The 22,905-nt window shown below is 54.2% G+C and overlaps 7 protein-coding genes across 7 annotated transcripts; 4 read left to right on the forward strand and 3 right to left on the reverse strand.

Annotated features, from left to right (window-relative positions):
* Positions 1 to 639: 639 nt before the first annotated feature.
* BBK36DRAFT_1165004 (TRP-domain-containing protein) lies at positions 640 to 2,982 on the forward strand (the record flags this gene model as incomplete). The annotated part of the gene is made up of 2 exons (XM_024894720.1): positions 640 to 2,888; positions 2,952 to 2,982. The coding sequence occupies 2 exons, from the start codon at positions 640 to 642 to the stop codon at positions 2,980 to 2,982; spliced, it is 2,280 nt and encodes a 759-aa protein (XP_024753797.1).
* A 2,542-nt stretch (positions 2,983 to 5,524) lies between these two features.
* BBK36DRAFT_1107753 (glycoside hydrolase family 128 protein) lies at positions 5,525 to 6,468 on the forward strand (the record flags this gene model as incomplete). Its single annotated transcript, XM_024889290.1, has 2 exons — positions 5,525 to 6,138; positions 6,204 to 6,468. 2 exons carry the CDS (start codon positions 5,525 to 5,527, stop codon positions 6,466 to 6,468), a joined length of 879 nt encoding a protein of 292 aa, XP_024753798.1.
* A 904-nt stretch (positions 6,469 to 7,372) lies between these two features.
* On the reverse strand, positions 7,373 to 9,679 carry BBK36DRAFT_1207039 (hypothetical protein; the record flags this gene model as incomplete). Its single annotated transcript, XM_024897365.1, has 1 exon — positions 7,373 to 9,679. The coding sequence occupies one exon, from the start codon at positions 9,677 to 9,679 to the stop codon at positions 7,373 to 7,375; it is 2,307 nt and encodes a 768-aa protein (XP_024753799.1).
* Positions 9,680 to 11,691: 2,012 nt separating this feature from the next.
* BBK36DRAFT_1109403 (aromatic compound dioxygenase) lies at positions 11,692 to 13,437 on the forward strand (the record flags this gene model as incomplete). The annotated part of the gene is made up of 3 exons (XM_024889473.1): positions 11,692 to 11,952; positions 12,375 to 12,856; positions 13,167 to 13,437. 3 exons carry the CDS (start codon positions 11,692 to 11,694, stop codon positions 13,435 to 13,437), a joined length of 1,014 nt encoding a protein of 337 aa, XP_024753800.1.
* A 209-nt stretch (positions 13,438 to 13,646) lies between these two features.
* On the reverse strand, positions 13,647 to 15,347 carry BBK36DRAFT_1174405 (DUF1613-domain-containing protein; the record flags this gene model as incomplete). Its single annotated transcript, XM_024895923.1, is given in 3 exon segments — positions 13,647 to 14,963; positions 15,077 to 15,078; positions 15,098 to 15,347. The coding sequence occupies 3 exon segments, from the start codon at positions 15,345 to 15,347 to the stop codon at positions 13,647 to 13,649; spliced, it is 1,569 nt and encodes a 522-aa protein (XP_024753801.1).
* A 3,523-nt stretch (positions 15,348 to 18,870) lies between these two features.
* BBK36DRAFT_1155289 (eukaryotic translation initiation factor SUI1) lies at positions 18,871 to 19,629 on the forward strand (the record flags this gene model as incomplete). Its single annotated transcript, XM_024893817.1, has 4 exons — positions 18,871 to 18,898; positions 19,106 to 19,180; positions 19,312 to 19,404; positions 19,481 to 19,629. 4 exons carry the CDS (start codon positions 18,871 to 18,873, stop codon positions 19,627 to 19,629), a joined length of 345 nt encoding a protein of 114 aa, XP_024753802.1.
* Positions 19,630 to 20,961: 1,332 nt separating this feature from the next.
* On the reverse strand, positions 20,962 to 22,021 carry BBK36DRAFT_1165010 (hypothetical protein; the record flags this gene model as incomplete). The annotated part of the gene is made up of 3 exons (XM_024894721.1): positions 20,962 to 21,192; positions 21,286 to 21,447; positions 21,854 to 22,021. The coding sequence occupies 3 exons, from the start codon at positions 22,019 to 22,021 to the stop codon at positions 20,962 to 20,964; spliced, it is 561 nt and encodes a 186-aa protein (XP_024753803.1).
* Between the last annotated feature and the right edge of the window lie 884 nt (positions 22,022 to 22,905).

Below are 22,905 nucleotides of genomic sequence, written 5' to 3' on the forward strand. Positions count from 1 at the left end.
TCGCTTTTCTTGTTCTTCTTCTGCTTCCGCCTCCCCCAGATTCTCCCGTCGTGTGTGGATGGATTATTTGGCGACAGATCCATCGATCGTTTTACCTCCACGATAAACATGGTCGCTCGCTTCCTTCTCTCGTTTTGAATACATCTTGACTCTTCTTTTTCGACCTTCGTTTCTCCTTTCTTGCCGCCGGCTTCTATTCGCAAGCACGGCGCTTCCAATCGCTCTCCCAAACCACTCCCGCTCCGACGACATCGACAACGACGACTTGATTCGCGAGCCACTCAGTAAGCGTCTTCCGACTCGAATACATCACCAGGAGCCTCGCCAGTCGCTCTCCATACACCGATTCGATTCCCCGATCGAAAGACTCGCTTTGGCCGGACCATCGTCTTCAGATCTCGTCGGCGCAACATCTCCCTTTCGTCTTTCACCTTCCGTGACCTTTCTCAACCACTCGAGACGTTCCGCGGGACGAAAACGGCTCTTTAATTGCGCAACTCTTCTTGTTCCACCTCCCGACAAATCCTCAACTCCAATCTAGGCCATCTCTCCGCTTCTCGCTTCACCGAGAGAAAACCAGCCGGACATCCAAAATCGCAAACCACCGCGCAGGTACCTTCGACCAGCTCAACCGCCAACATGTGGTTCTCCTCGAGGAGCGGTTCGCTCCTCTTTGCCGCAATGGCGACATTGCTGGCGCCAGTCTCTGCCGAGAACATGCTCGTGTCCACATCCCTCAACACTTGTCAGGAAAACTCGGGTCTCCAGGCCAGTTTCTTCAACGTCGTCTTCACCCCGAACAACAATTCAGCCGCCATCCAACTGGTCGCCACATCTTCCGTTCAGGGCTACGTCATGTTCGACATTGAGGCCTCAGCCTATGGATACACGTTCCTCAAGACCCAGCTTGACCCGTGCAAGATCAAGCTCGCCGGCATGTGTCCCATGACAGCGGCCGCCAAGTTCAACATTCCCTTCAACATCCCCGTCAGCGCCTCCGCAGCCTCGCAGATCCCCTCCATCGCCTACTCCGTTCCCGATCTGGATGCCAGCGTCCGCGTGCGTATCAATCTCACGAGCACCGGAGAGAGTATTGCCTGCGTCCAGGCCGACATCTCCAACGGCAAGACGGTCAACTTGGTGGGTGTCAAATGGGCTACGGCCATTATTGCTGGTATCGCTTTGGTTTCCTCTGCTGTCTTCAACGGTCTCGGTCACTCCAACACGGCTGCTCACGTCGCCGCCCTCTCGCTGTCCCTGTTTGGCTACTTCCAAGCCCAGGCCATGATCGGCTTGACCGGCGTCGGGCTGCCTCCCATTGTCCAGGCTTGGACCCAGAACTTCCAGTGGTCCATGGGTATTATCCACGTTGGCTTCATGCAGACCATCTTCACCTGGTATCAGCGAGCCACCGGTGGCACGCCCGCCTCCCTCTTCAGCTCCCTGGGATCTGTGTCAGTTACTGTTGAAAAGCGTGGCCTGGATGCCGGCTTGGATGCCGGCCTTGAGGCGGGCAAGGCTCTCGCCAAGCGCAGTCTTGCCCTGATGCCCAGGGCTGCTGCCGACATCGTGCGACGAAGCGGTAACATTTTGTCTCCGGCTGGCGGCTATGTCGTGTACGGAATCCAGCGTGTGGCCTTCTCCGCCAAGATCGAAACCACCAACCTCTTCATCACGGGCTTGACCTTTTTCTGGCTGTTTGCCATCTTCACCATGCTGGGCGTCACTCTGTTTAAGGGCATCTGCGAAGGCCTTGTCAAGCAGGGCGTGATGAAATCGGACCGGTTCCTCGAGTTCCGTAACGGATGGCGCACCGTTCTCAAGGGCATTCTCTACCGTATTGCCCTCATCGGTCTGCCCCAGCTCTCCATCCTGTGTTTCTGGGAGTTTACGCAGGCCGATTCCGCCGCCGAGATCGTGCTTGCCGTCTTTTATTTCTTTTGTCCACTGATTGCGCTCTGCTGGGGTGCTAGCAAGGTGATTCAGATCGCCCGCCGGTCCATTGACATGCATGGAAACCCAGCCTACATCCTCTTCTCCGACCCTCAGGCTCTGAACAAATGGGGCTTCCTCTATGTGCAATTCCGTGCCTCTGCATACTACTTCATCGGGCCCATCTTGGTCTACACGCTCATCAAGGCCATGTTTGTGGCCTTTGCGCAAAAGACCAGCGTCGCCCAGGCTATAGGCTTCATCATCCTCGAGGTCGGCATGCTTATTGCGACGTCGGTGCTGCGCCCGTGGATGGACAAGAAGACGAACTCGTTCAACATCGCCATTTACGTCATTAACTTCTTGAACTCCATCTTCTTGCTCATCTTCACCAACGTCTTTGGCGCGCCCCTCCTGGCCATTGGTGTTGTGGGTGTCATCTTGTTTGTTCTTAACGCCATCTTCTCGCTGGTCCTCTTGCTCATGGTGATCGCCTCAACCGTCTATTCTATCGTCCGCAAGAACCCCGATGCCCGATACCAGTTCATGGCAGATGACCGAGCATCCTTCATGAAGTCGCAAACCCAGCTGAACAACAATGCCGCCACCGAGCTGGACGCATTGGCGGTTACCGCCAGAGGCGACAAGGCCGGCTACAAGCTCGGCGACGACGAGGAGTCCTCCATCACGTCCAACGAGCAGCGCCATCCTGCGGACGCCACGAGCAGCATGACCTATGCTCCTCAGTCCATGAACCCCCAGGCTGGATTCTACCAACCGGCGCGCTCAGTATCGCCGGTCAACCCGTCTGTGCCGCTCTTCCCGGCCAATGACCAGCAGTCTCACTCGTCATATGGCCAGGCACCGCCATCACCGTCCGGAATGAGACATAGTCCATCGTTTGGTAGCAACAGCAATACAAGCCCAGGCGGCTACCGATCACAAAACAACGCAAGGTATGTTTCAACCCAATGATTCCCTCAAGCATATCCAACCGTGACTGACTCCTGTCCGTATAGCCCCTGGCAGCGTGGTGCTGGTTACGACTAAATAAAAGCTCCATCTCGACCTGTCTCATTTGCCTACAGTGACGCGCATTTCTTTTCCACTTTTTTTTTTTCTTTTTGTCGCTTTGCTTTGTTTTCATCTACCATTGGTCGCGCGAAATCTCACGAGGGAGAACGATGGTCAACCTGATGCGCAAGCACAGCAGCCAAGCGTGCATATATGTGCCGGCTGTTGGTCGATGTATATCGAGCACTTCGTCATGTGCAGCAGAAGGAGAGCGGCGGGTTGACCCTGTTACGGCGATGCGATGCGATGCTTGTAAAGGCGTTTGTTATAAGAAAGGCTGACCTTTGATCGTTGTCTTGGCTGCTTAAAGGGAACAAACTTGTTTGATGGAGCGAGCATACATATAAAGGGGCATTATCGTTAATGCTGCTCGACTATTTTTTCTCACGGATGTATATAGGATCTCGCTGGAGGGATCGCGTCGGCCAGTAGAGGCCGATAGTTACGACTACTAACTACTACTACCTACCATCTTATCTTGCCTTGTCCCTTTGCTTTGCCTTGTTTCTGGGCTCGGGATTTGGCTTTAGAGCATGCGACCTTGGGATAGACTTGGATTATGCTCCATTTTGCGATTCTATGCGTTTCTTGTCCCTTTGTCTCTTTTCCTTTCTTTTGTCACTTTTCTTTTCATTTTCACTATTCGTCGTGTATTCTTATTCTTGATGCCTTTTTTCCTATTTCTTCATCATGGATTCTTTTCTTCATTCTGCTGTCTTTGCAACCTTGTATCGGTCCTTTGTCTGCTTCTCCTTGACTACTTGTACTTTTTCCTGGGGAAATGGTTAGCTTATGAATTTCTGGATGAATTCGTCTTACACTCTCGCCCTCTCTTCCACACACTCACACACTCCCTCCCTCTCTCTTCCTGTCTTTATGTCTCTTATCGTAAATGGACGACCGCCAAAGTGGAATACAGCGCCAGCATATTCCAGCCACTATTGGCAAAGGCAAACCTCGTAGACTTTGCCTGGGGAAAGCTTCATGTGTCAACGTGGTGAGTTGGCTGCTTGCTTACGTTGTTCCCTGTCATTCCTTGTAAAATGAGCAGTTTATTCGCCCTCCTGGCATCGGGCCGGCGACTTATGGATTTGTTTGTTTCCGCGCATCTCCCCGAATTCGAAAATGAACCAAAAGAAGAGGATGAACAGATGCGTAACTACTATCTGCAATCCAACACCTGCATGTCCAACGTTGGCTGTTCTGGTGCGGGTTCCTTGAAAATAGGGGGCACACATGGCGGGACTATTTTTCGCGTTGGTTCTCTCTAATATCTCGCTTGCATGCTTGATGCACCCCGGGCTCGAAGTGCATGCAGCTTGGCAAGACGAGGAAAGAAAGAGGAAGCATATGCCGGATAATGCGGGGGAGACCGTCCGGCAGTGGCAGTGGGTGTGCAGCGCAATATGGATAGTCTGGACCGATTATTATACCTGATATTTGTTAGTATTATCGGGCTGCGGGTTAGAACCGAGTACGGAGTCGCGGATAAAGTAGCAGAGCGTGCAGGCATTTGGGGTTTCAAGTTTCGACTTTCCTCTCTTGTTGGGAGTGTCCAATATGGGCTGACAGCTTTCGAATTGATAGCACCACCTGAACAAGACCCAAAGTATGTACTATCTCTCAACAGGTACGGTATGTGATAGACAGCATGAATAGGAGAACCAAAATTGACTGCTTGTTAATCACGTTCCTGTATCATGTCACCAGTTGGTAGCAAAGCAAGAGGCCATCCCCCATCACATCCCAGCGAGAATCCGTGCATACCCCTGTCAGTGTAAGTCGATGCTAGCCTCGAGCAGGAAGCTTGCAACGACTTGATCCGCACTTTAAGGGCCGACTCCGTTGCAGCCCGGCTTTTGGGGTTTCTCTCTCTCTTCGGCCCTAAATCGAATCTTCTCGCGAGAGGGGCGCGGCTGGAGGATCGCCGTGATGCAGGATAGATGAGGCATATGACAGGTCGGGGAGTCTCGGGAGCGGAACTTAAAAGTATATGGTTAATAGGAGGAACACTAGCAGGAAAAGGAGACGAAGGAACAAAGACAGAAGCACTAGCATGTCCGCGCAAGAGGAGTCTATCCGCGAACGCTCGGTCCGATAAGTGCCATTACGTGCCGCGTTCGTGGACGGGGGTCCCGTGTAAGCTGTTAGTGAGCGCCGGGTTGGCACGGGAGTTTCTGGCGTTGTTTCGAGATAGTAGTACTTTCCATAATCACAATCCAAGGCCTGGCCATGGCCATGACTGTCATCTTGCGGAAGTAAGATGACAGGACAGGGGACCAAGATCCGATGGGGACGGCGGGAGTTATTCTTGGCTTGATTGGTGATGAGTTTGGACAGCAGCAGTCGATAGTCCTGAGAAATGGTATATAAAGTCAGCTCGTGGACGCAATCAGGAGGCCAGGGGCAGAGGATATTGTGGTTCTGAAATCAGCAGAGGGATTGCACCCTCCTTCTCCAATTGCTTCGTCTTTGTCCTCCCCAGCAGCTCTTCCATTCTCTCGTCCCTCTCGTAACAATGGCCCTCCGCTCTCTCATCACCGCTGGCGTGGTCCTCCTCTCGCCTCTCCTCGCCGAGGCGTCCCGGTCCGCAAAGCGTGGCCTCATCTTCATCCCCAACTCGACCACGCTGCAGGACAACTCCATCTGGGTGCAGACCAACTCGGACCTGACCTGGTACTACAACTATAACACCCTGCCCAGCGCAGACTATGCCTCGATCCCGCAGTCCCAGTTCGAGTTCGTCCCCATGATGTGGGGAGTTGGACCGAACCCTTCGCAGGACTTTGCCTTCCGCGACAGCGTCCTCAACCTCATTAACACCGGCACCCCCATCAGCCACGTCATGAGCTTCAACGAGCCCGACGCCCCGGCGGCGTGGGGAGGAAGCGACGTGACGCCGGCCAACGCGGCTCTTGCGTACATTGCCAACTTTGTGCCTCTGCAGCAGAGTGGTGTCAAGATTGGGCTGCCTGCGTGTACAGGAGCTCCGTCCGGGCTGGACTGGCTGCACCAGTTCGTGGGGAACTGCACACAGCAGCTTGGAAGGGCTTGCCCGTATGACTTTGCGTCGTTGCATTGGTATGACAACTTGGATGGCCTGAAGAGCCATATTGCCGACTACACTGCAGCGTGAGTTCATCCCTTCCGGTCTAGTCAGGACATCAGCATCTTCATACTAACGACTAGACTTGCAGATTCCCCGGCACGAAGCTGTGGGTGACCGAGTACGCGTACGCCAACCAGGATCTCCCGACGACGCAGCAGTTCTTCAACGCCAGCGCCGACTACATGGACGGCCTCGCCAACCTGGAGCGGTACAGCTATTTCGGGGCGTTCCGGTCCAACGTTAGCAACGTCGGTCCCAATGCCACTTTCCTGAACAACGCGGGCCAGTTGACGGACATTGGGTCTGAATATCTCGGCTTTGGACCGACGGGAGTGATTCCTACTTCTGGGTAGATGCTGAGGGTGGTAGTCATGATGATGACGATGATGATGAGAGTGAGATGAGGGAAGAGGATGTGTAAATACATGTCTATAAAAGAATACTTATGTGTCTATAGGTAGTACTACTAGGTAGTGTACATACTTGGATATGAGAGAATCAGCCTCTATGATACTTGACTCAATGGTGCAAGAAACTCTTCATCTCGCATACAAATGCGATTGTCCTTTCATTTGCAATTATCAGTACCTCCTTAGGTAAGGCAGAAACATGGAACTCACGTCATGCCGTTGCGTGAACTGCCGTGCAACATCTAGTTCGGAAGGAGCATTCGGGATCGCACCATGATCACGGCAGGTACCTTATCTAACCTCGCCTCATCTATTACAAACTTGAACTCTCCATTCTTTCTCCTCCTTCTCCTCATCCTGCTCTCCATGCTCTCCATTTCTCTTGAGATTCTTCCCCTATTCTCTTCCGACAAGTCGGATCGACGCTCGATCTCTTCCTTCGGTAATAGATCCATGCCAGCCGTTGGACCACCGGCGCCTCGGTGAACATCGCCCTACGCCTCTTACCGCTGTTTTCCCTCACTCACCCAATCGCATTGCATCCTCCAACAGCACAACTGGCAAAAGAATACAACTTATAAGTTGCAATCTACGGTCATGTGCATCAACCATTATATTTCAGGGGAAATGACAGTCGTATACATAAGTACCAAGGAAATGATAAGGAGCGACAAGATCAACCAAACGATCCAACGGCGGTACAGACCAAGTCCCCCCAGGCCCCAATCTGCCCAAGTGTAAGAGAAGACGACGCCTTCGGGATATGCGCTTTTGTGAACAAACATACTGACAAAACACACAAGGAAATACAAGACAATAGCACATATCCCGAAGGCGTCGTCTTCTCTTACACAAGTGTAATCTCTTGACGGCTCTCGCTGAAGTCGAGCAACGTACTGGGCACATTTCGGATGCAGCCAATCCGCTCAAACGCTCCTGGATACCTCATCGAGCGAGTCAACACCAGCCCGTCGAATCTGTCGTACTTGATGCCTTGTTCTTCCTCATCGAACTGTCCTCGCCGCCTGACGCACAGCACCCACGCTACCCCTGTGATCTTTCCGGGCCCTACCATATTCCGCCGGAACTCAAAATGGTTTCGTGCCAAGTAGGCATGCGAGTGGTTCGGATTGTCATCCTCAGCCCCTGACTGCTTCTTGCGCAGACGACGCTTCGCTCTGGAGGCACGCTTTCTACGCAGCCGCTCCGAGGTTGCCTTCTTGCCCTTGACCACGACCAGCGAGCCGTCTCCGACAAACGGATGCATCTTGGTCGTGGTCCCGTCCGTGTTGCGACAGTAAACAAACTGCCAGTGGCCTCCCGCCGCACCCCCGAGTGTTTGGCTGACTTCGCACTTCTTCATGTAAGCCTCCAACCGGATCCAGGCCCCATCAACGTTGCCGCAGGGATCGTCTGCTCTTTGGGGGAGAGAACCACCTCCAATCATCCTCGCTTCGGGTGAAAAGTACCAGCGGAAGTTGTCCTGGAATATGACAGGCGCGTCGACAGAGGCCCAGGAGAAGGATGGCGCCTTTTGCACGCTGTACGGCATCGTTATCTTGGTCGTGTTAGTTTGTCCCGGCCGCAACTTGACTTCCCACAGCAGACCCATAGTCATGTTTCCCCACCAGAGGCCTGCAACATACCGATCAATGATGCCCATTTCCGACATGGCGGCCAGAGCAGAGATTGCTGAGAGTCTATCTTTCCCGGGCAGTTGATCGCACGATGTGTGGAACTGGACCGCTTCGAGCCACATGTCCAGGTCGTTGCGAAGCCTACTTCGAGCCGGCAACCCCCTGAATACTTCGGGCCGCTTGTACACCCTCACGCCTTCGCGAGTGCAGTCGTGACGCTTGCAGTCCCACATGATGCCGGCCGAAGTGAAATGGACCACTCGCGTGCCCAGAAGAGCTTCTTGAAGACACCAGTGTCGTGCGTAGAGGGGCCCGGTCCGTCGAAACGAGCCGGGCGAGACGTGACTGAGAGTGGACGCCTCGTCGACTGCGTCAGAGGGAGACACGGGACGCGAAAACCTCTTACGCATCGTCAGGGTTGTGCTAGCACCAGAAGGAGCCTTGAAGTCAACCGTCTTGGTGGTCCAGTCCCTTTCAGGGGGATACAAAAACTCGTCATCCGGCGAAGGAGAAGCCGCCGCAACAATGGTCAGGATTGAATCTCGAAAGTAGTAGCCCACCATTGGCCGCTGCGCGTCGAGATCTTCTTGGCTGTCCTGCACGATGCAGAGAGAGTCGATGAAGAGGAAATTAACATCGTTGAGGTTGGCCACTTTGGCGGCGTCCCTCACGGCCGCTGGCAGGCCGGAAATCGTACGGCCTTGCCTCCACTCCTCGATGTTAGACGTTAAGAGCTTGGGAAGCATCGGGTCATCATCAAGCCAGCAGTGGCTCAAAGTCGCATAATCCATTGGGTTGTATAGCTCCGGCATCCCCGGCACTTCCGACTCGCATTCCCACAGCTTGATTTCATCGGTGTAACAATCGACATAGAGCAATCGGTTAGGGGTGTTGTAGCACTGATCCGTGGCATCAGAGTAGCCCGCACACCCTCGAAACCAGTACTGCAAGAAGCCCTCGACTTTTTTGTCTACAGCCCCCAGTTCCGCCGTCGGTGGTGTCAGCCGGGCGGTAGGGAAATCGGACGGGGCCATATTGCCCCAGTCCGCGGAGAAGATTTCGACATCGCTTCGAATATATGTGAACTGGAAATGGTACTGGATGGCGTCTTCGCATTGCAAGATCAGAGGCGAGCCCCGTTGAAATTTCACGCGGACGTTTCTCGTCAGATCCGTCTTAGCATCGCTGATCCAGTTTAGGGACGCGTCGTTAAAGAAGAGGTTGAGGGCGTCGTATAACAAGCGACAATAGGGGCAGTTGCGGAGCCGGTTGGTATCTTCGACATCGCCGCCATCACGGAGGAGATCATTCGTATGGATCCGGATCACGTACGAGCCAGGATCGCCCCAGATCTGAGTTCGCGAGGTGCGCCGGCCGTCTCTGGCGTGCACTTCTTCATAATCGTCACAGTACTGGAAGTGGTTGCAGATACGGCAAACGCTCCGGTGCAATGCTGGCTTTCTCTTCCTGATCACCCGGTTCGTTTGGGGGTCTCTAGCAGGGGGCGAGGCAGACATGGTGAGGGAATCAGAGGCAAAAGATAAAAAAAAGCTGTGGAGATAGGAGGGAGGAGAGAAAGATGAGGACGAGTGGGAGAAGAGCAGATGAAGGACGGGAGGATTTGGGCAAGGCGAAGCAGTTCAAACCGGGGGTGAGGCTTTTGGAGAGGAATGAAGTTTGAGAAGCAGTGTCGAATTGGCGGGCAGCTGTGGTGAGCAACAGATCCTCCAAGGATGAAGAGCTCGAGAAGATGCAGCTGGAAGCCAAATGATCATTCAAAGACGGCGGTGGCGTTCGACCCTGTATAGATGAAAGTTCCCGACCAAGAAGTTCGGGGAGGAAACCAGATCTTTATACTCGTCTATCCCTGAAGGGGGGGGCACAAGAGGCACACAAAGAGAGCCCAAAGGCAGAAGGTCAGAGTGACACAGCTGGGAAGTATCCGTCTGTCTGTCCGATCCTCTGGCCATGTACTGCCATCTACTATCTGCCCGTTTGCCTTGCGTGGTGTTGCGCTCGCCTATAGCCGCCAGCCATCTGATTCCAACTTGGTTTGCTATTCTCTTCCCTTCACTCTCTGTCTGTCTCTCGATCCCACTAATCACTCATCCATGATAGACATCGCAAGCCTCAGAGACGCCTCTTTTTCCAAGGACGGGCTCTCCCACTCGTCCTTGGCAGAATAGCTCCATCCCCGTACGGTCTCGGGGACCTGCAAAGGTGCATGGAGGTCAACACTGGTTCCCCACCAAGACACGGAACAGGTCTTTGCCGGCACACCCAGCAGCCAGAGCACGCGTCTAATTCGCCAACTTGTGAGCCTTCTCGCCTTACCTCTGAATAGGCTCCATTCGGAGCATGGATTGAAACCGGGGAGCCTTTCTCTCCGGCGCCTGTGTGTGCTGCAGCCACAACGACCAGGGGGGTTGAACTATGGCCTCAGGGCAAGGGGGCAACTCGGGATGTACAGGTACCGAGCGAGTGATCGGCCGGGAGCTACCGCTGAGAACCCACTCGGTGAAAAGGCGACCATGGGTGAACAGAGGCATCCAGATTTTCGATATGGATGCTGGTCAATGGTCCATGTCAGCCCTAGCAAGGTGAGGCCGTCCTCGAGGCTATTTTCCTGCTTCAACTCGATAATTGGACCCAGGTCCTCTTCTCTCTCCGCCAACTTTCCCAGCTGGTCTGGCCCCCAATATGTCCATGTACCTGAGTGGGCGAGATAGGGAGAGATGCATCGAGCAGAAGCAAATCAAAGCAGGCACGCCGAGACGGAAGAACGGAGGAGGTAAAGGACACTATCAATCAGTGGAAGCATGTTGCAGTTGTGCAGAAGTGCAATGCAGCAAGCCATGGCATATGCAAGCCGAGCGCTTTCAATCCCTATCAGTCATAGCGCAATCCTCATGGACCACACACCCCCCTGAGAGATCTATTCTTTGTTTCCCCTTCCCTTGTTGCCGGAGCCCGATCTCCTTGCTAGTAGTCGATTGACCCCAGATGGGGCGATGCTGAGCCTAAGAATCTCCGCGTGAGATCAGAGGCAAGAGAATGAGAAGAGGCGAGATTGGATTGGATGGTGGGCTGCCGGGCTGCTGACGCCAAACCGACAACTGACAAGCCCGTCGTCTCTTTTTCTCACTGGTGAGCGAGTTCAAACAGGCTGATGACTGTGTTTGGCTATGTGCTGATTGCTTACGACCATCTGGGATAGCAGTTGACGGACATCTCGACGGGGTCAGCAAATACTGCTGCTACGACTAACATATGTACAGTACGAATGGGGGAGGCAACGGACGGGTATTGATACCATAGGATGGGTATATTTAAGAAGACTTGACGAGCTGCCGTCGCCTTGGGCACCATCCCATCACTTGCCGTCGCCGGTACTTTGTCGTGGTATTTCTCCTTCTCAGAGGCTACTACGAAGCACACCTGGTAGAATACCACTCTGTTCTGCAGATACAAAGAGACGCGAATACGACGACGCCGATGCCACGGTAGCTTTGCATTGACAAGTTCAACGATGGCACCCACAACTAGCGACACCCTTCCCCTTTCTGCTCCAACTCAACCTCTTGTGCCGGACCTCACCATCGACAACATCACCGAGAAGGTGGTGCAGGCCAGCTCACAGAGTGGCGATGCGCGGCTCAACTACCTCATGGAGCGGCTGGTGACCCACGTCCATGACTTTGCGCGTGAAACACGCCTCAGCACCAGCGAATGGATGGCCGCCATCCAATTCCTCACCCAGACTGGCCAGATGTGCAGTCCTGTCCGCCAGGTGTGTGCCTTTTCGCTCTCTCTTCTCTGTTGTCTCGTGTCTGTTTTCTCTTGTCTCTTTCAATTTCCTTTTTTTTTTTTTTCTTCTTCTTTTTGTCATGACACATGAGTGGCATATCATTTCTTGTTCTCAGCTCCTTGCGTAGCCTGTGCTGCATTGGCCTGATCATGTTTCCGTACATTTCGCCTTGTTTGCTTTTTCTCCCCCTCCCTACTTTCGGGGCGTCTTTCCTCATGCACCCTCCTCACCTTGTCACCCTCCCTCTCTTGTCTCCTGGCCCCTCCTAATCACCATGTGCCAGGTAGATTCATAGGCTCAGCATTATCACACTCAGTTAAACGTATTCTGTCCTCATGGGCCATTTTGATGTCCTTTGTTGCTTTTGCCAAGTTGTGACTTGCTGGGCTGACAGTTCCGCGCAGGAGTTCATCCTCCTCTCCGATGTCCTTGGCCTCTCGATGCTGATCGACTCCATCGATCATCCGAAGCCACCAAACTGCACTCAAGGCTCCGTTCTCGGGCCTTTCCACACCAGCGATGCGCCCCATCTCCCCATAGGCTCGTCCATGACCACTGATACTGCGGGCGAGCCCCTGCTTGCATTATGCACAGTCTGCGACTCGTCTGGCCGGCCACTCTCGGGTGTCAAGGTCGACATCTGGGAAGCCGACTCCTCTGGCCACTACGACGTGCAGTACGCCAGCCGACAGGCGCCGAGCGAGCGGTGCGTCATGACGAGCGACGTGGACGGCGGCTTCTGGTTCAGGGCCATCAGGCCCGTCGGCTACCCGGTCCCGGATGACGGTCCGGTTGGCAGGCTGCTGGGGCTGCTCAAGCGGCACAGCTGTCGGCCGGCCCACATGCACTTCATGTTTGAGAAGCAAGGCCTAGATCCCCTCATCACGTAGGTACTTCCTCCCTCTGGTATTTTGCACATTCGTACTTTGTATTTGTGCGTACGGAAAGTTGCCCTTGCACGCCGCTCCAGGCTCCGGGTTCACTCGTCGCGCTTGTTCCAGCCTCGGCCCGTGTCTCTTCCCATGTCTCTGCTCATGTCTCTGCTCATGTCTCTGCCCAAGGCCCGGTTTCCCTCTCTGCCCCCGTCCAAGCATAAAACAAGCCAGCAATGCTTGCAAGAGCTGAGTGACCGTGACTATGGCTGTGGCTGGAGATGAAGCCAGAAGCTGAACTGATATCGTGCCGTCTTGTGATAGGACGCTCTTCATCCGCGGCGACGAATATGAGACATCTGACGTCGTCTTCGGTGTCAAGACGAGCCTCGTCGTCGACCTGGACAGAGTTGACGAGGATACCGCCGCAAAGTATGGCGTGCCCCAGGGGACTTTGCTGCTCAGGCACAAGTTTGTCCTGGCAAGCGCACAGGAGACGGAGGAGTTGCGAGACAGGAACGCTATGGAGGCGATGCGGAGGATGGGTCTCAAGACGAAGCTCGTGGACCACTTGCCGGTGCCTGATCTGGATTGACGGATAAGGCAAATTGCTGTGATTCTCGGCATTGGCTGTGTATTTCACCCTGTACCAAGTAGTATCCCGCTTTCTATTCCAAAAGTTGGCTCGGCGAAATGTCTTGAACAGCAAAGCATCTTAGTGACTGTAGCGATTCATGACATCAGTGACTGTGGTGATTCATGACATGAGACAAGGCAGAGAATATTGGCATCAACCATCAGCCATCAGTGGCCTCTTGGCCCTGACTTGATGAGCTTTGCAACATTCTCGTAGTAGCCCCCCGTGCCGCCGTACTTTGCGACGAGGGCCTCGAGATCCGCCTCCTGCACTTCTTTCGTGCGCGTCCTCCCCAGCAGACATGTGTTTCTCGTGCTGGGGATCCGCAGCATCTCGGTCTCGACCTTCCAGCCGCAGTCCTCCGCGATGGTGGATACCCAGTCCACCAGCGACGCGTAGGTAGACTTGCCCTTCGTCTTGTCCCGAGGAGGGGGTGCGCGGAACTTGTCGCCAGCGAGGCTGTGGCTGCAGCAGGGGATCATGATAAAGGGACACCGCGAGCGGGCGGCCAGGATCGGTGTCCAGGGGGTCAGCTCGTCGGCGTGGTTGGAGACGATGAAGGTGCCCGTGGCAAATGCTCCATCGTGTACGACATCGTCGTTGTCGATGAGGTTTGCGTCGGCTTTGGCGTCGGCCTCAGCCTCAGCTTGACCGCCTCTCTCTCTGGAGATCATGGCGGGCAGCAGCAGCCGCTCCTCCAGCGACGAGCCCGAACGGGAGGGCTGACCGCCCGTCCTGTACTGAGCCCACGACTTGCGCTCTCTTGCATCGAAGCCCCAGCCGGCGTAGCCCTCCTGCGTCAACAGGTAGACCAGCAGTCCGTTGCCGCACCCGATGTCGACGAAGCCGGGGAAGGGAGCCGTCCCCTCGGGAGGATACATGTCGTTCCAGAGCTCGATGAGGAAGGCGGCGATGCCCAGGTCCTCAAAGACGTGCTTGGTCGGGTCCGTCTTCTCGGCCCACGAGTCGACCAGCCGCCGGGCGTATTTGCTCTTGAGGAGTGCGTACCTGTTCTGGAACCTGTCCTGCGGGATGACCACGTCGTGATTGACTCTCTTGACGTAGCCCTCTGCCGCGCCGTGGCCGTGCTTGTCAATGATTTCGAGGAGGTGGTAGGCTGTTCGCTGGAGTCTCGCGTCGGTCACAGGGTGCTCTGGATAGGGGAGGAAGTGGATGGAAATGGTGCCTTTGCCTGACTGGTCCCACTGGTGAAGGTGCGCGATGCCTTGGACTTTGGGGTGGTAGAAGGGGAGAGCGTCTGCTGAGGGCGAATGGGGCATGTATATGACCAGTGTGGAGAGAGACGCTGGAGACTCAGATCCAGACATGCCTTCTTGTCCAGATTCGAGCGAGCCTACTACGGCGAAGTCTCTGGGAGTCGCGCTCTTGTAAAAGAGGCATGTCTGCTCCAGGGGCTTGTCTCTCCGCTCGTTCCTGGGGATGAGCCTGCGAACGAGGGTGCGCTCAAGGGTCATGTCGCGTATCTCGACGGCGACGGGGCAGATCTCGGAGCCGGTCCGAGATGAAGGTTGAGCCTCGTAAGTGCTGGCATCGGACTGAGAAGTAGTATTAGAACTGGCCTCGGAACCAGTGGCACTGCTTCTCGTGATAGTATCACCAGCAGACGTAGCACTGCAGCTATTGCTGCTGCTGTGAGTAGTGGCCTTGGCCTCGTCGTACAGAATGTCGGCGCGAAAGAGCCAGCTCGAGTTGAGGTTCGGGTTCTTGATGAGGTTCATCATCTTGTCCACAAAGATGTCCGGCCCAAAGGAGCAGGCATGGCTGTATAGGGGTACCCAAGTGCGGTTGGCGGCATCATGAAAGAAGGCCGGCGTCCCAGGCGGGATCTCTGAGGGTTGAAACTTCATGTCCCTAGCCAGAACAAACTCCCCAGATGACGAGAACAAGTAAGTCACACTGTATTTCTCTTATCTGATCCTCGATCATGCAAGACGACTGTAGTATCTTGGAAGACTCTCGTGTAATCGCCAGAGTGATCTGTGACGCTTGTCTGCATCAGAAAATTCGAAATTTTCGCCCTCCAACGACCCCTCCAAGGGTTTGAGGAGCCCCTCACTGCGCACCGCACCCCGTTTGGAGACGGTCGAACCAGAGCAGGTCTGTTATCTCTTTTTGCTTTGATGGAAGCTTCACAGATCAGAGTCGCTATGCTTTCATTTGAGTTTGAGAGCTTCTAGTGCATGTCCGTCTTCTGGGGCGCCTTATTTTTTCTTCTATCGATAACCGTATGCACAATGCTTTCCACTTCGGGCAGCTTGTGGCGTGTCCAAAATTGCAGTCGCGACGCCAGACAGAATGACGTAGCACACCTTCAAGACTGCTCTGGATTCTATCCAGACTCGCAGATTCCCATGTTCTCAGCTATATTCGACAAAACAAGCCTCCCAATTGTCGACCTCGCCTAGTGATATCGAGTCAACTATCGGAATTGTCCAGGCTGGATGATGTGTTTAAGCTCTTGTTCGCACTCCCTTCAGATTACCTCGACAAAGCTCGAGCACCTGGCTACAGTACACTCGGACCTGACCCTGGGTATTGCTCCCTCCAACATCAGGAGCAACAAGCCTCGCCTCGGGAAGCAAGGATGGCATCGCCTCGGGGCATTATCCGCATCAAACCCTTGAGTGAAAAGCTCCATATTCAACCATTTTTGCCAATCGGAAGCCCTTCCGGTGCATGAGAAAAAATCGAAATACGCGGATATGAAGTGGTCGTGCATTCCAGCGCAGAACATCTGCAACCGACATCACTTGGGGCATGAAACCTCCCCAAGAGCTACCTATCGGATCTGGTTCCGGTGCATGAGAAATTCAAGGATTCGAGCATCTCATGCCTGTCACAGCATCCCCGGGGGGTCTTTGTCGAGCAAAACTGCCAACCGGATCTGGTTCCGTGATGCCGTCTTCTGGGTTTCTGGCCAGAGGAATGCCCAGTCGACGCATGTTTCGTTACGCGGAGGGCCAACATGGGGTTTGAATCATGCAACCAACGTCTCTACTACCAGTCGGATTGGCTTCCGGTGGGAGTTGTCTTTGCTTGCCCATGCTCTTTCATGGAACTTGAACGAAGCAAGTCTTGATTTCTGCCAGTCGGAAGAGCTTCCGCCAAGAGGAAACTGCAAGATATATGGATATTCGCAGATGAGGCTACAGCAGCAGAGGCAGATGCAAGAGAAATGACGCAAGTGAGGGCGGTTGTTAGAATGAGTTGAGTGCCTGCGTCTCTAGCCAGGATTTGTTCCTCGAAACATACATAAGCCTGTCCTGTCGCTGTCAAGAGCTGGCATTCTGGAAGGGTTCTGCGAGTCCCGAATTTTGTCTCTTATATCTGGCTCGCCAACAAGCCATGGCTTTGCTTCCCTTTCACTTTGCTTGTGGTGGACAGTGAGAATCCGGCAGGCTATTGGCAATTTCAATCAGGAGATATTACTCGAGTCCTTCGCACATCTCTATCACGTCAACTACATCATTACATGTTTTCTCATGGCCAGATGCGACGACAATTGAACTCCTGGCGTCGTTATTTTCGCAACGAGAACAAAGGATGCGCCTTACATGTGCGGAACTCTATGCACGTCATTTGACAGGAAGTGTGGCAGAGCTGGGACTATTGCTCCGGTACTGACGAAGAGCACGTGTGATTTTGTCTCAATGCAGCAGCAGCCACATGGCCCATTCGCGCAAGATGGGCTACCCTGTACCAAGCAAAGAAAAGCATCCCCTGCCCCTTTTTCTCTCCCATCCTTTGTCGGGCGGTCATCCAATAACAATGCAGACTGTGAGCGGTGTCGGCCATGCAGATGACTTGTCAAAGTCGCCCTGGCAGCGGCAACGGCGAATGCGGTCCAAATGCGTCCATCAACTTGGTACAGCCCTGTAAGCGGTGCTGCGTGGTTACGAGCAGATGATGAAATGCATTTCCCGACTCGAAGTGAGACGAAACCTACACCGGCATCATGCTACAGCGGGTTACCTAAACCGACGCATTCACAACAAGAGGAGGAACCCTGAATACTTTGAATTTTGCAGTCCAACGGAAGTGTTTGCAACACCTCTGCGAAGATACGAAGCATTGCGCACTCCTCCGGTCTGGTCTGGGAAGCCAACACAAGCGGACGGGTGACAACCTCACGGGAGGTCCGACAAAGCCCAGCTCAGCCCAAATCGCTTTTGGTCCTTTTTTGGTGGCGACACCTTGCATACCAGCTCGTCGCTCGCAGTGCGCTTCCTCATGCGCGCATGCATGGCTGAGACAAACAGACAGACAGTGCGACAATGGCGGTGTGCCTTTTTGTCAGTCCAAGTCGACAACCTTGTCAGCTGTGTGCGAGTGAGTCAATTTGCTGGGCAGATGCGTGGCGTCTTCTAGCATGCACAGTGTGACACCTGTACAGTGTGAAATGACAATCAGTGACAGGGCTCTGTCCCTGATGACAGCACACTCAGCTCACCAAATCGGGAGCCAACATGCGGATATGCACAGTACGGATGGCCACAATAAGTGATCAAGTCCTCGAGCCGATAAGCAACCGGCCAGTGTTGAATCAACCTCTCTAATCGCCTCTCCAATGGCGCACTTTGTATAACAACGCAGATACTCTAACAGATTCTTCTGCGTCGCGCTGTTGGCTCAGTGCCGGCGAGACGTACGTAATTTGTAGGTGCACTGCTCCTCCCCTCGAACTCTCCGCACTGGCAGAACTGGACTTGGACTGGAGCAGCGCCTCGTTTGTACTCTAAGGCGGTGCGCCCACCGCCTGAGTGGGGCCCCTGGTCAGCCTCTCTTGCCTTTGGTGTCTTCTCTCGGCCTCTCCTGCGCTCTTGGCCACCTGCCCTTGAAGCGTCCGGCAGAGGTACTTGGTACTCGTGCTGTACCTGCGTTTGTGCCGCGGCCACCCGCAGCCGGGCAGGTACCGCTCCCCTCCCTCGCACACAACTTTTCTTTTGGCTTCTCCCTTGGGCTTCTCCTTCCTTCGCTCTCCCCCCACCTTTGCGCCCACCTTCTCTGTGCGTCAAACCTGAACCAATCTTTTCCCATCGATTTCTCCCCCCTTTTACCTTTTGCCTCTTCAACCTTCCGCCAGACTTCCTTCGCCTTCTGCTCACCTGACACAAAGCCTTGTCATCGTCAACAGACCTAAGCGCGTTTAAAGCCGTCGAGCCCCAGAGAAAAGAAGCAAAAAAAGGCACCACAGCCCCTCTCTGCTCTTCTTTCATTCTCTCCTCAACAACCCCCGCCAAACACTTTTCGTGTCCCACCAAGCGCAAAACACCTCAAAGAGACCGTCGTCGCCTTTCGCAACCGCCGGTCATCACCCTCTTGTCAACTCTTCTTCTTTTTCCCACGAGAAACCCAGGAACATCCGAGTTTATGTCCATCGAAAATCTCAAGTCCTTCGGTACGTTGATGCCCCAAGTTCGCTTCGTTTCCTTTCCCGTCATCTTTCGCCCGCCCGCTTTCCCTGCCCTTTCGGGTTGGGCTGGCTGTCGTGTGAGATGGGTCGCAATGCGCATCCAGACAGCGCGACAGCCTGACACGATCCTGCTTAGCGTCTGATACGCTCCCTATAATGATTCAACTTGCTGACCGTTGCGTCTTACTATAGACCCCTTCGCCGAAGCCGACGACGACACCGGTGATATCAAGAAGGTCGAGAACCATATCCATATTCGTATCCAACGTAGGTGCTTGCTCATCCTTCTTGTGCCTTATTCAGCCTGGCGCGCATCGTTACCCCTCGCGATGCCGACAATCAACTGGCGACAAGCTCATCCTCCTTCCCGTGCTATAGTTGCTAATGTCATGTTACAGAGCGAAATGGTCGCAAGTCTTTGACCACGGTCACTGGTCTCCCTGCTAAGTTCGACCCCGGCAAGATTCTCACCTTCTTCAGGAAGGAATTTGGTATGTCAACATCCTTTCCCTGCGTTTCGCGTCATCATCATTGGCGACATCAAAGATTGACAGTCATCGTCTGTAGCTTGCAATGGCAACAAGGTCAATGATGAAAAGGCCGGCGAGGTGATTCAGCTCCAGGGCGACCAACGCAAGAAGGTCCTGGATTTCCTCGTTGACAAGAAGGCCGGTCTCGGTCTCAACCCCGATAACATCACCGTTCACGGTGCCTAAATCGTCCTCTTCGCGCCGCCGCCCCCGCCGCCCCTCCAGCGACTTGGCTTCACAGCATGCTGGTGATGAGCGTATCGGAACGGGGCTGTTCGAACAGCCTGTAAACCTCACACTGACGCCTACCGCACACCCCATTGTCTAATCGAAATCGCTGTGCGCCCCATCTTCTTGGGAGGCACTTCGAGCGCTTTCACCTAATATCGGCCCTCTCCCGGTACAATCCACTGGCGTGCGTGTAGCAACGTTGCTGAAGGGTCTGGCCGGCCGGACGCCATACAGAGGAAGGGATAGGGAGAGAAACAGTCTTATTGGCTTCTTTTGCGCCACTACATCTGCTGCGCTGCGGCGCAGTAGTTCGAATTAGCAACGCTTCTCTATGTTCTTGACTTTTCGACAAAGGTCTAGGCTACGGGCCAAAGTAATTGGCCCTGTCAGTCGATCGATGATGATTGTTCAAACTGGCCGTTGAAATATTCTTTCTAACATTCGGGACGTGTTTTCGGATGGGCCTAGCCGTAGTCTAGGGCTAATAGAGATTATAATGCCAAAGCAAGTGGTGCGAATATTATGATACTGCGTGAATGTCTGCTTCTGCTCCTGCTTGGACCTGCAATACCAGTCAAGAGGGGCCAAGGTTGATTTAGGAATGCACATGGAACGAGGGAAATGAGGAGCATGAAAACCGCTCTTGGATCCTTTTCCAAGGAATTGACCGAATACTGCTGCATACCTAGTACCTAAGGTATGATCGAGGTGATATATTCCGAGGGAAGGGGAGGAAAACAAGGATCAAAAAGGAATTACTCAGCCTTGCCCGCCATTCTAGACCAACGCCAGTAAACATTAATCGAGCAAAACTGAGAATAACCCAAAGAACAAATAATATCTATCAAGCGCAGCAGACGAAGGCAAGGGAAACCCAATGTACATACAGCTTTGTCCGCCAGACCCAACGCCTATACTGCCGAATAGTAAAATCCAAACCCAGACCGAAACAAACCAGGCGAGAGGACTGGACAGACAAACAAGGTGAACAATATAAAGCCCTCCAAGCACAGTACTAAAGTTGGCCACAGGAAAAGGAGCAGGAGACCTTTAAAAGACAGTGCTGGTATATCCGGCTCTGCAGCTAAAGATTTCCGGGCCTTCCTTTCTTCTTCTTCTGCTTGCCTTTACTATCCTTCACTTTCCCCCTTTCTCGTTGATTCTTTTCTCCTTTTGTTCTCGGCTCTCATAGGCTTCTTGAAACCTCATCGCAAGCTCTCGCCGTTTTTCGTTCGTTATAAGTAGTTCGTGCTCATTCGTTGCTTCGTACATGGTTCAGCGTGTTGGTCAAGGGGCGGCGCCTTGTATACTGGCTACGAGCCGCTTGCCACTCTGCCACAGGCGGTTGGTCGTCGTCACAATGGGCATGGTGGGGTAGTCGGGCTGGTACAACTGCATGTGAGCCAGCAGCACAATCATCGTGATGTAGCTCGCTATCGAGAAGACGTTGACCGATGTGATTGTTTCTTTTCGAATGTTGATCTTTTGGTGAGTGACGTGGTAGCAGATGGTGAGGGACTGGGTAGACAGCGATAGTTAGCATATGCGGCTCTTAGACGCCTGGCATGTTTCGTTGTTGTAGGAGAGAGGAGCTTGGGAACTTGTTCGTACTGTTGCTATGCTAACCCAGCCGGGGAGAAGCAATCGAGGGTCTTGAAAGCCACCGGTAATGGATAGCACATTGAGAGTAAGGTAGGCATTGACGGCGTTGATGGAGAGGAGGCGCACAACGGTGGCTTGAGGGGTGTAGTTGATGAGCCTGGGCCAAGAAAGCTGGTTGTTAGTTTCGGTCGTCTGGCAAGCTTCTTTGGAGGGAGAATTTGTCAAAGGCCAAGAAGAGAAACGTACCATCGGGACATGAGGCAGTCGGTGAAGAAGAAGGCGAGGTAGCCGCAAGCAAAGCACTAGAGTAGCCCCAGGTCAGTTACCTCCAACCCAATTTCGTACTGCAGAGTGAAGTCCTTGAAGCTTGTCCCTCCCTTTTTTTCGTTGGAATGGAATATTTTGTACGCACCCATATAGTAGCCAGGGCTGTCTCGGTAATAGCGTAAGGTGCCGCCAATACGGCGGCTGCGGCTGCAGCTGTCGTAGCTGCTTCACCATCACTCCGCGAGCACGAGGATAAGGAAGTCGATTGCAGTAGGTCGACATTGCTTCCCGAGACGGCGATTTGCTTGACGAGCATAAACTGATCCGGCGGCCCGGGCAGGAAGTATAGGAGCAGGCGAAGCAGCGAGGGCAACCCCCACCACAGGGCCGGCAGGATGGAGCAGAGGCGCAGAGCGAAGAGCCAGGGATGCCACGGCTGAGGCACGTTGAGCACGACGGCGACACGGGGCTGCAGCATGGACGGCACGGGAGGGTTCTGCGCGCTGGGCCCGGAGCTGGAGCTTGGTCCGGAGCGATCAACAGGCGCTGCCGGCGTCAAGCTCGTCAATGCGGTCAGGTCGGGCGGTCTCGGGGCGGAGAGGCTGGAGGACGCGGGCCTCTGCCGCGGGAGAGGCGTGTGAGGAGCCGGAGAGTCCCATGATGGCCACGGGTGCGACGGCGATGACCACGACCTGGAGGAGGGCAAGGACTTGGAGGACGATGGCGATGACGGAGACGAGACGGGGCGCTTCGTGACTCTCGGCGGCGTGATGGATAGGGGGGCAGGAGGAGCGGCGGCTGCGGACACGGCCTCGTAGCTTGGAGGAGGAGTAGTCTCCCTCGCCATCGCCAATCGCAGACAGCCAGCGGTTTAGGCCATGAGGCGAGGCGGGACGACGGAGGATATTCGCGAGCTGAGAGACGTCTGTGACGGTTCGAGGGGCGAGGCTGAGGCTGAGGCTTGGGCTTGGGCTTGGGAACGCTTCGGTTGAACAGGACAGAATTGAGGATGTGGAAGTCGAAGGGTGCGGGTTGAAGCTGGCTACAAGGCTCAAGAAATGGCAAGGGGAGGGAAAAGAGATCAAATGTGAATTGGAAGAGTTGGCGGGTACTGCTGGGACGAGGCTCGATGATGCAAGTGCGGCTGCAGACAATAAAAGGGTGCTGCTGTGCTACCCAAGGTCGTACGTCGAATTGGCTTTCAGGTCGCCTTACCTCGCACAAGTAGCTGGCGTTATGGAGCGGTGGCGCTTTTGGCTGCGGCCTTGTATCGGGCGGTACATGTTGCTCGCTAAGAGAGTTGCGCCGCGCAAGCTGGAGCACCAGTGGGAATGGAACCTGGAAGGCTTAGGTTCCATGTCA

The sequence above is a fragment of the Trichoderma citrinoviride genome, assembly GCF_003025115.1.
Source record: "Trichoderma citrinoviride strain TUCIM 6016 unplaced genomic scaffold BBK36scaffold_1, whole genome shotgun sequence".
In the NCBI taxonomy this organism is placed as follows: domain Eukaryota; kingdom Fungi; phylum Ascomycota; class Sordariomycetes; order Hypocreales; family Hypocreaceae; genus Trichoderma; species Trichoderma citrinoviride.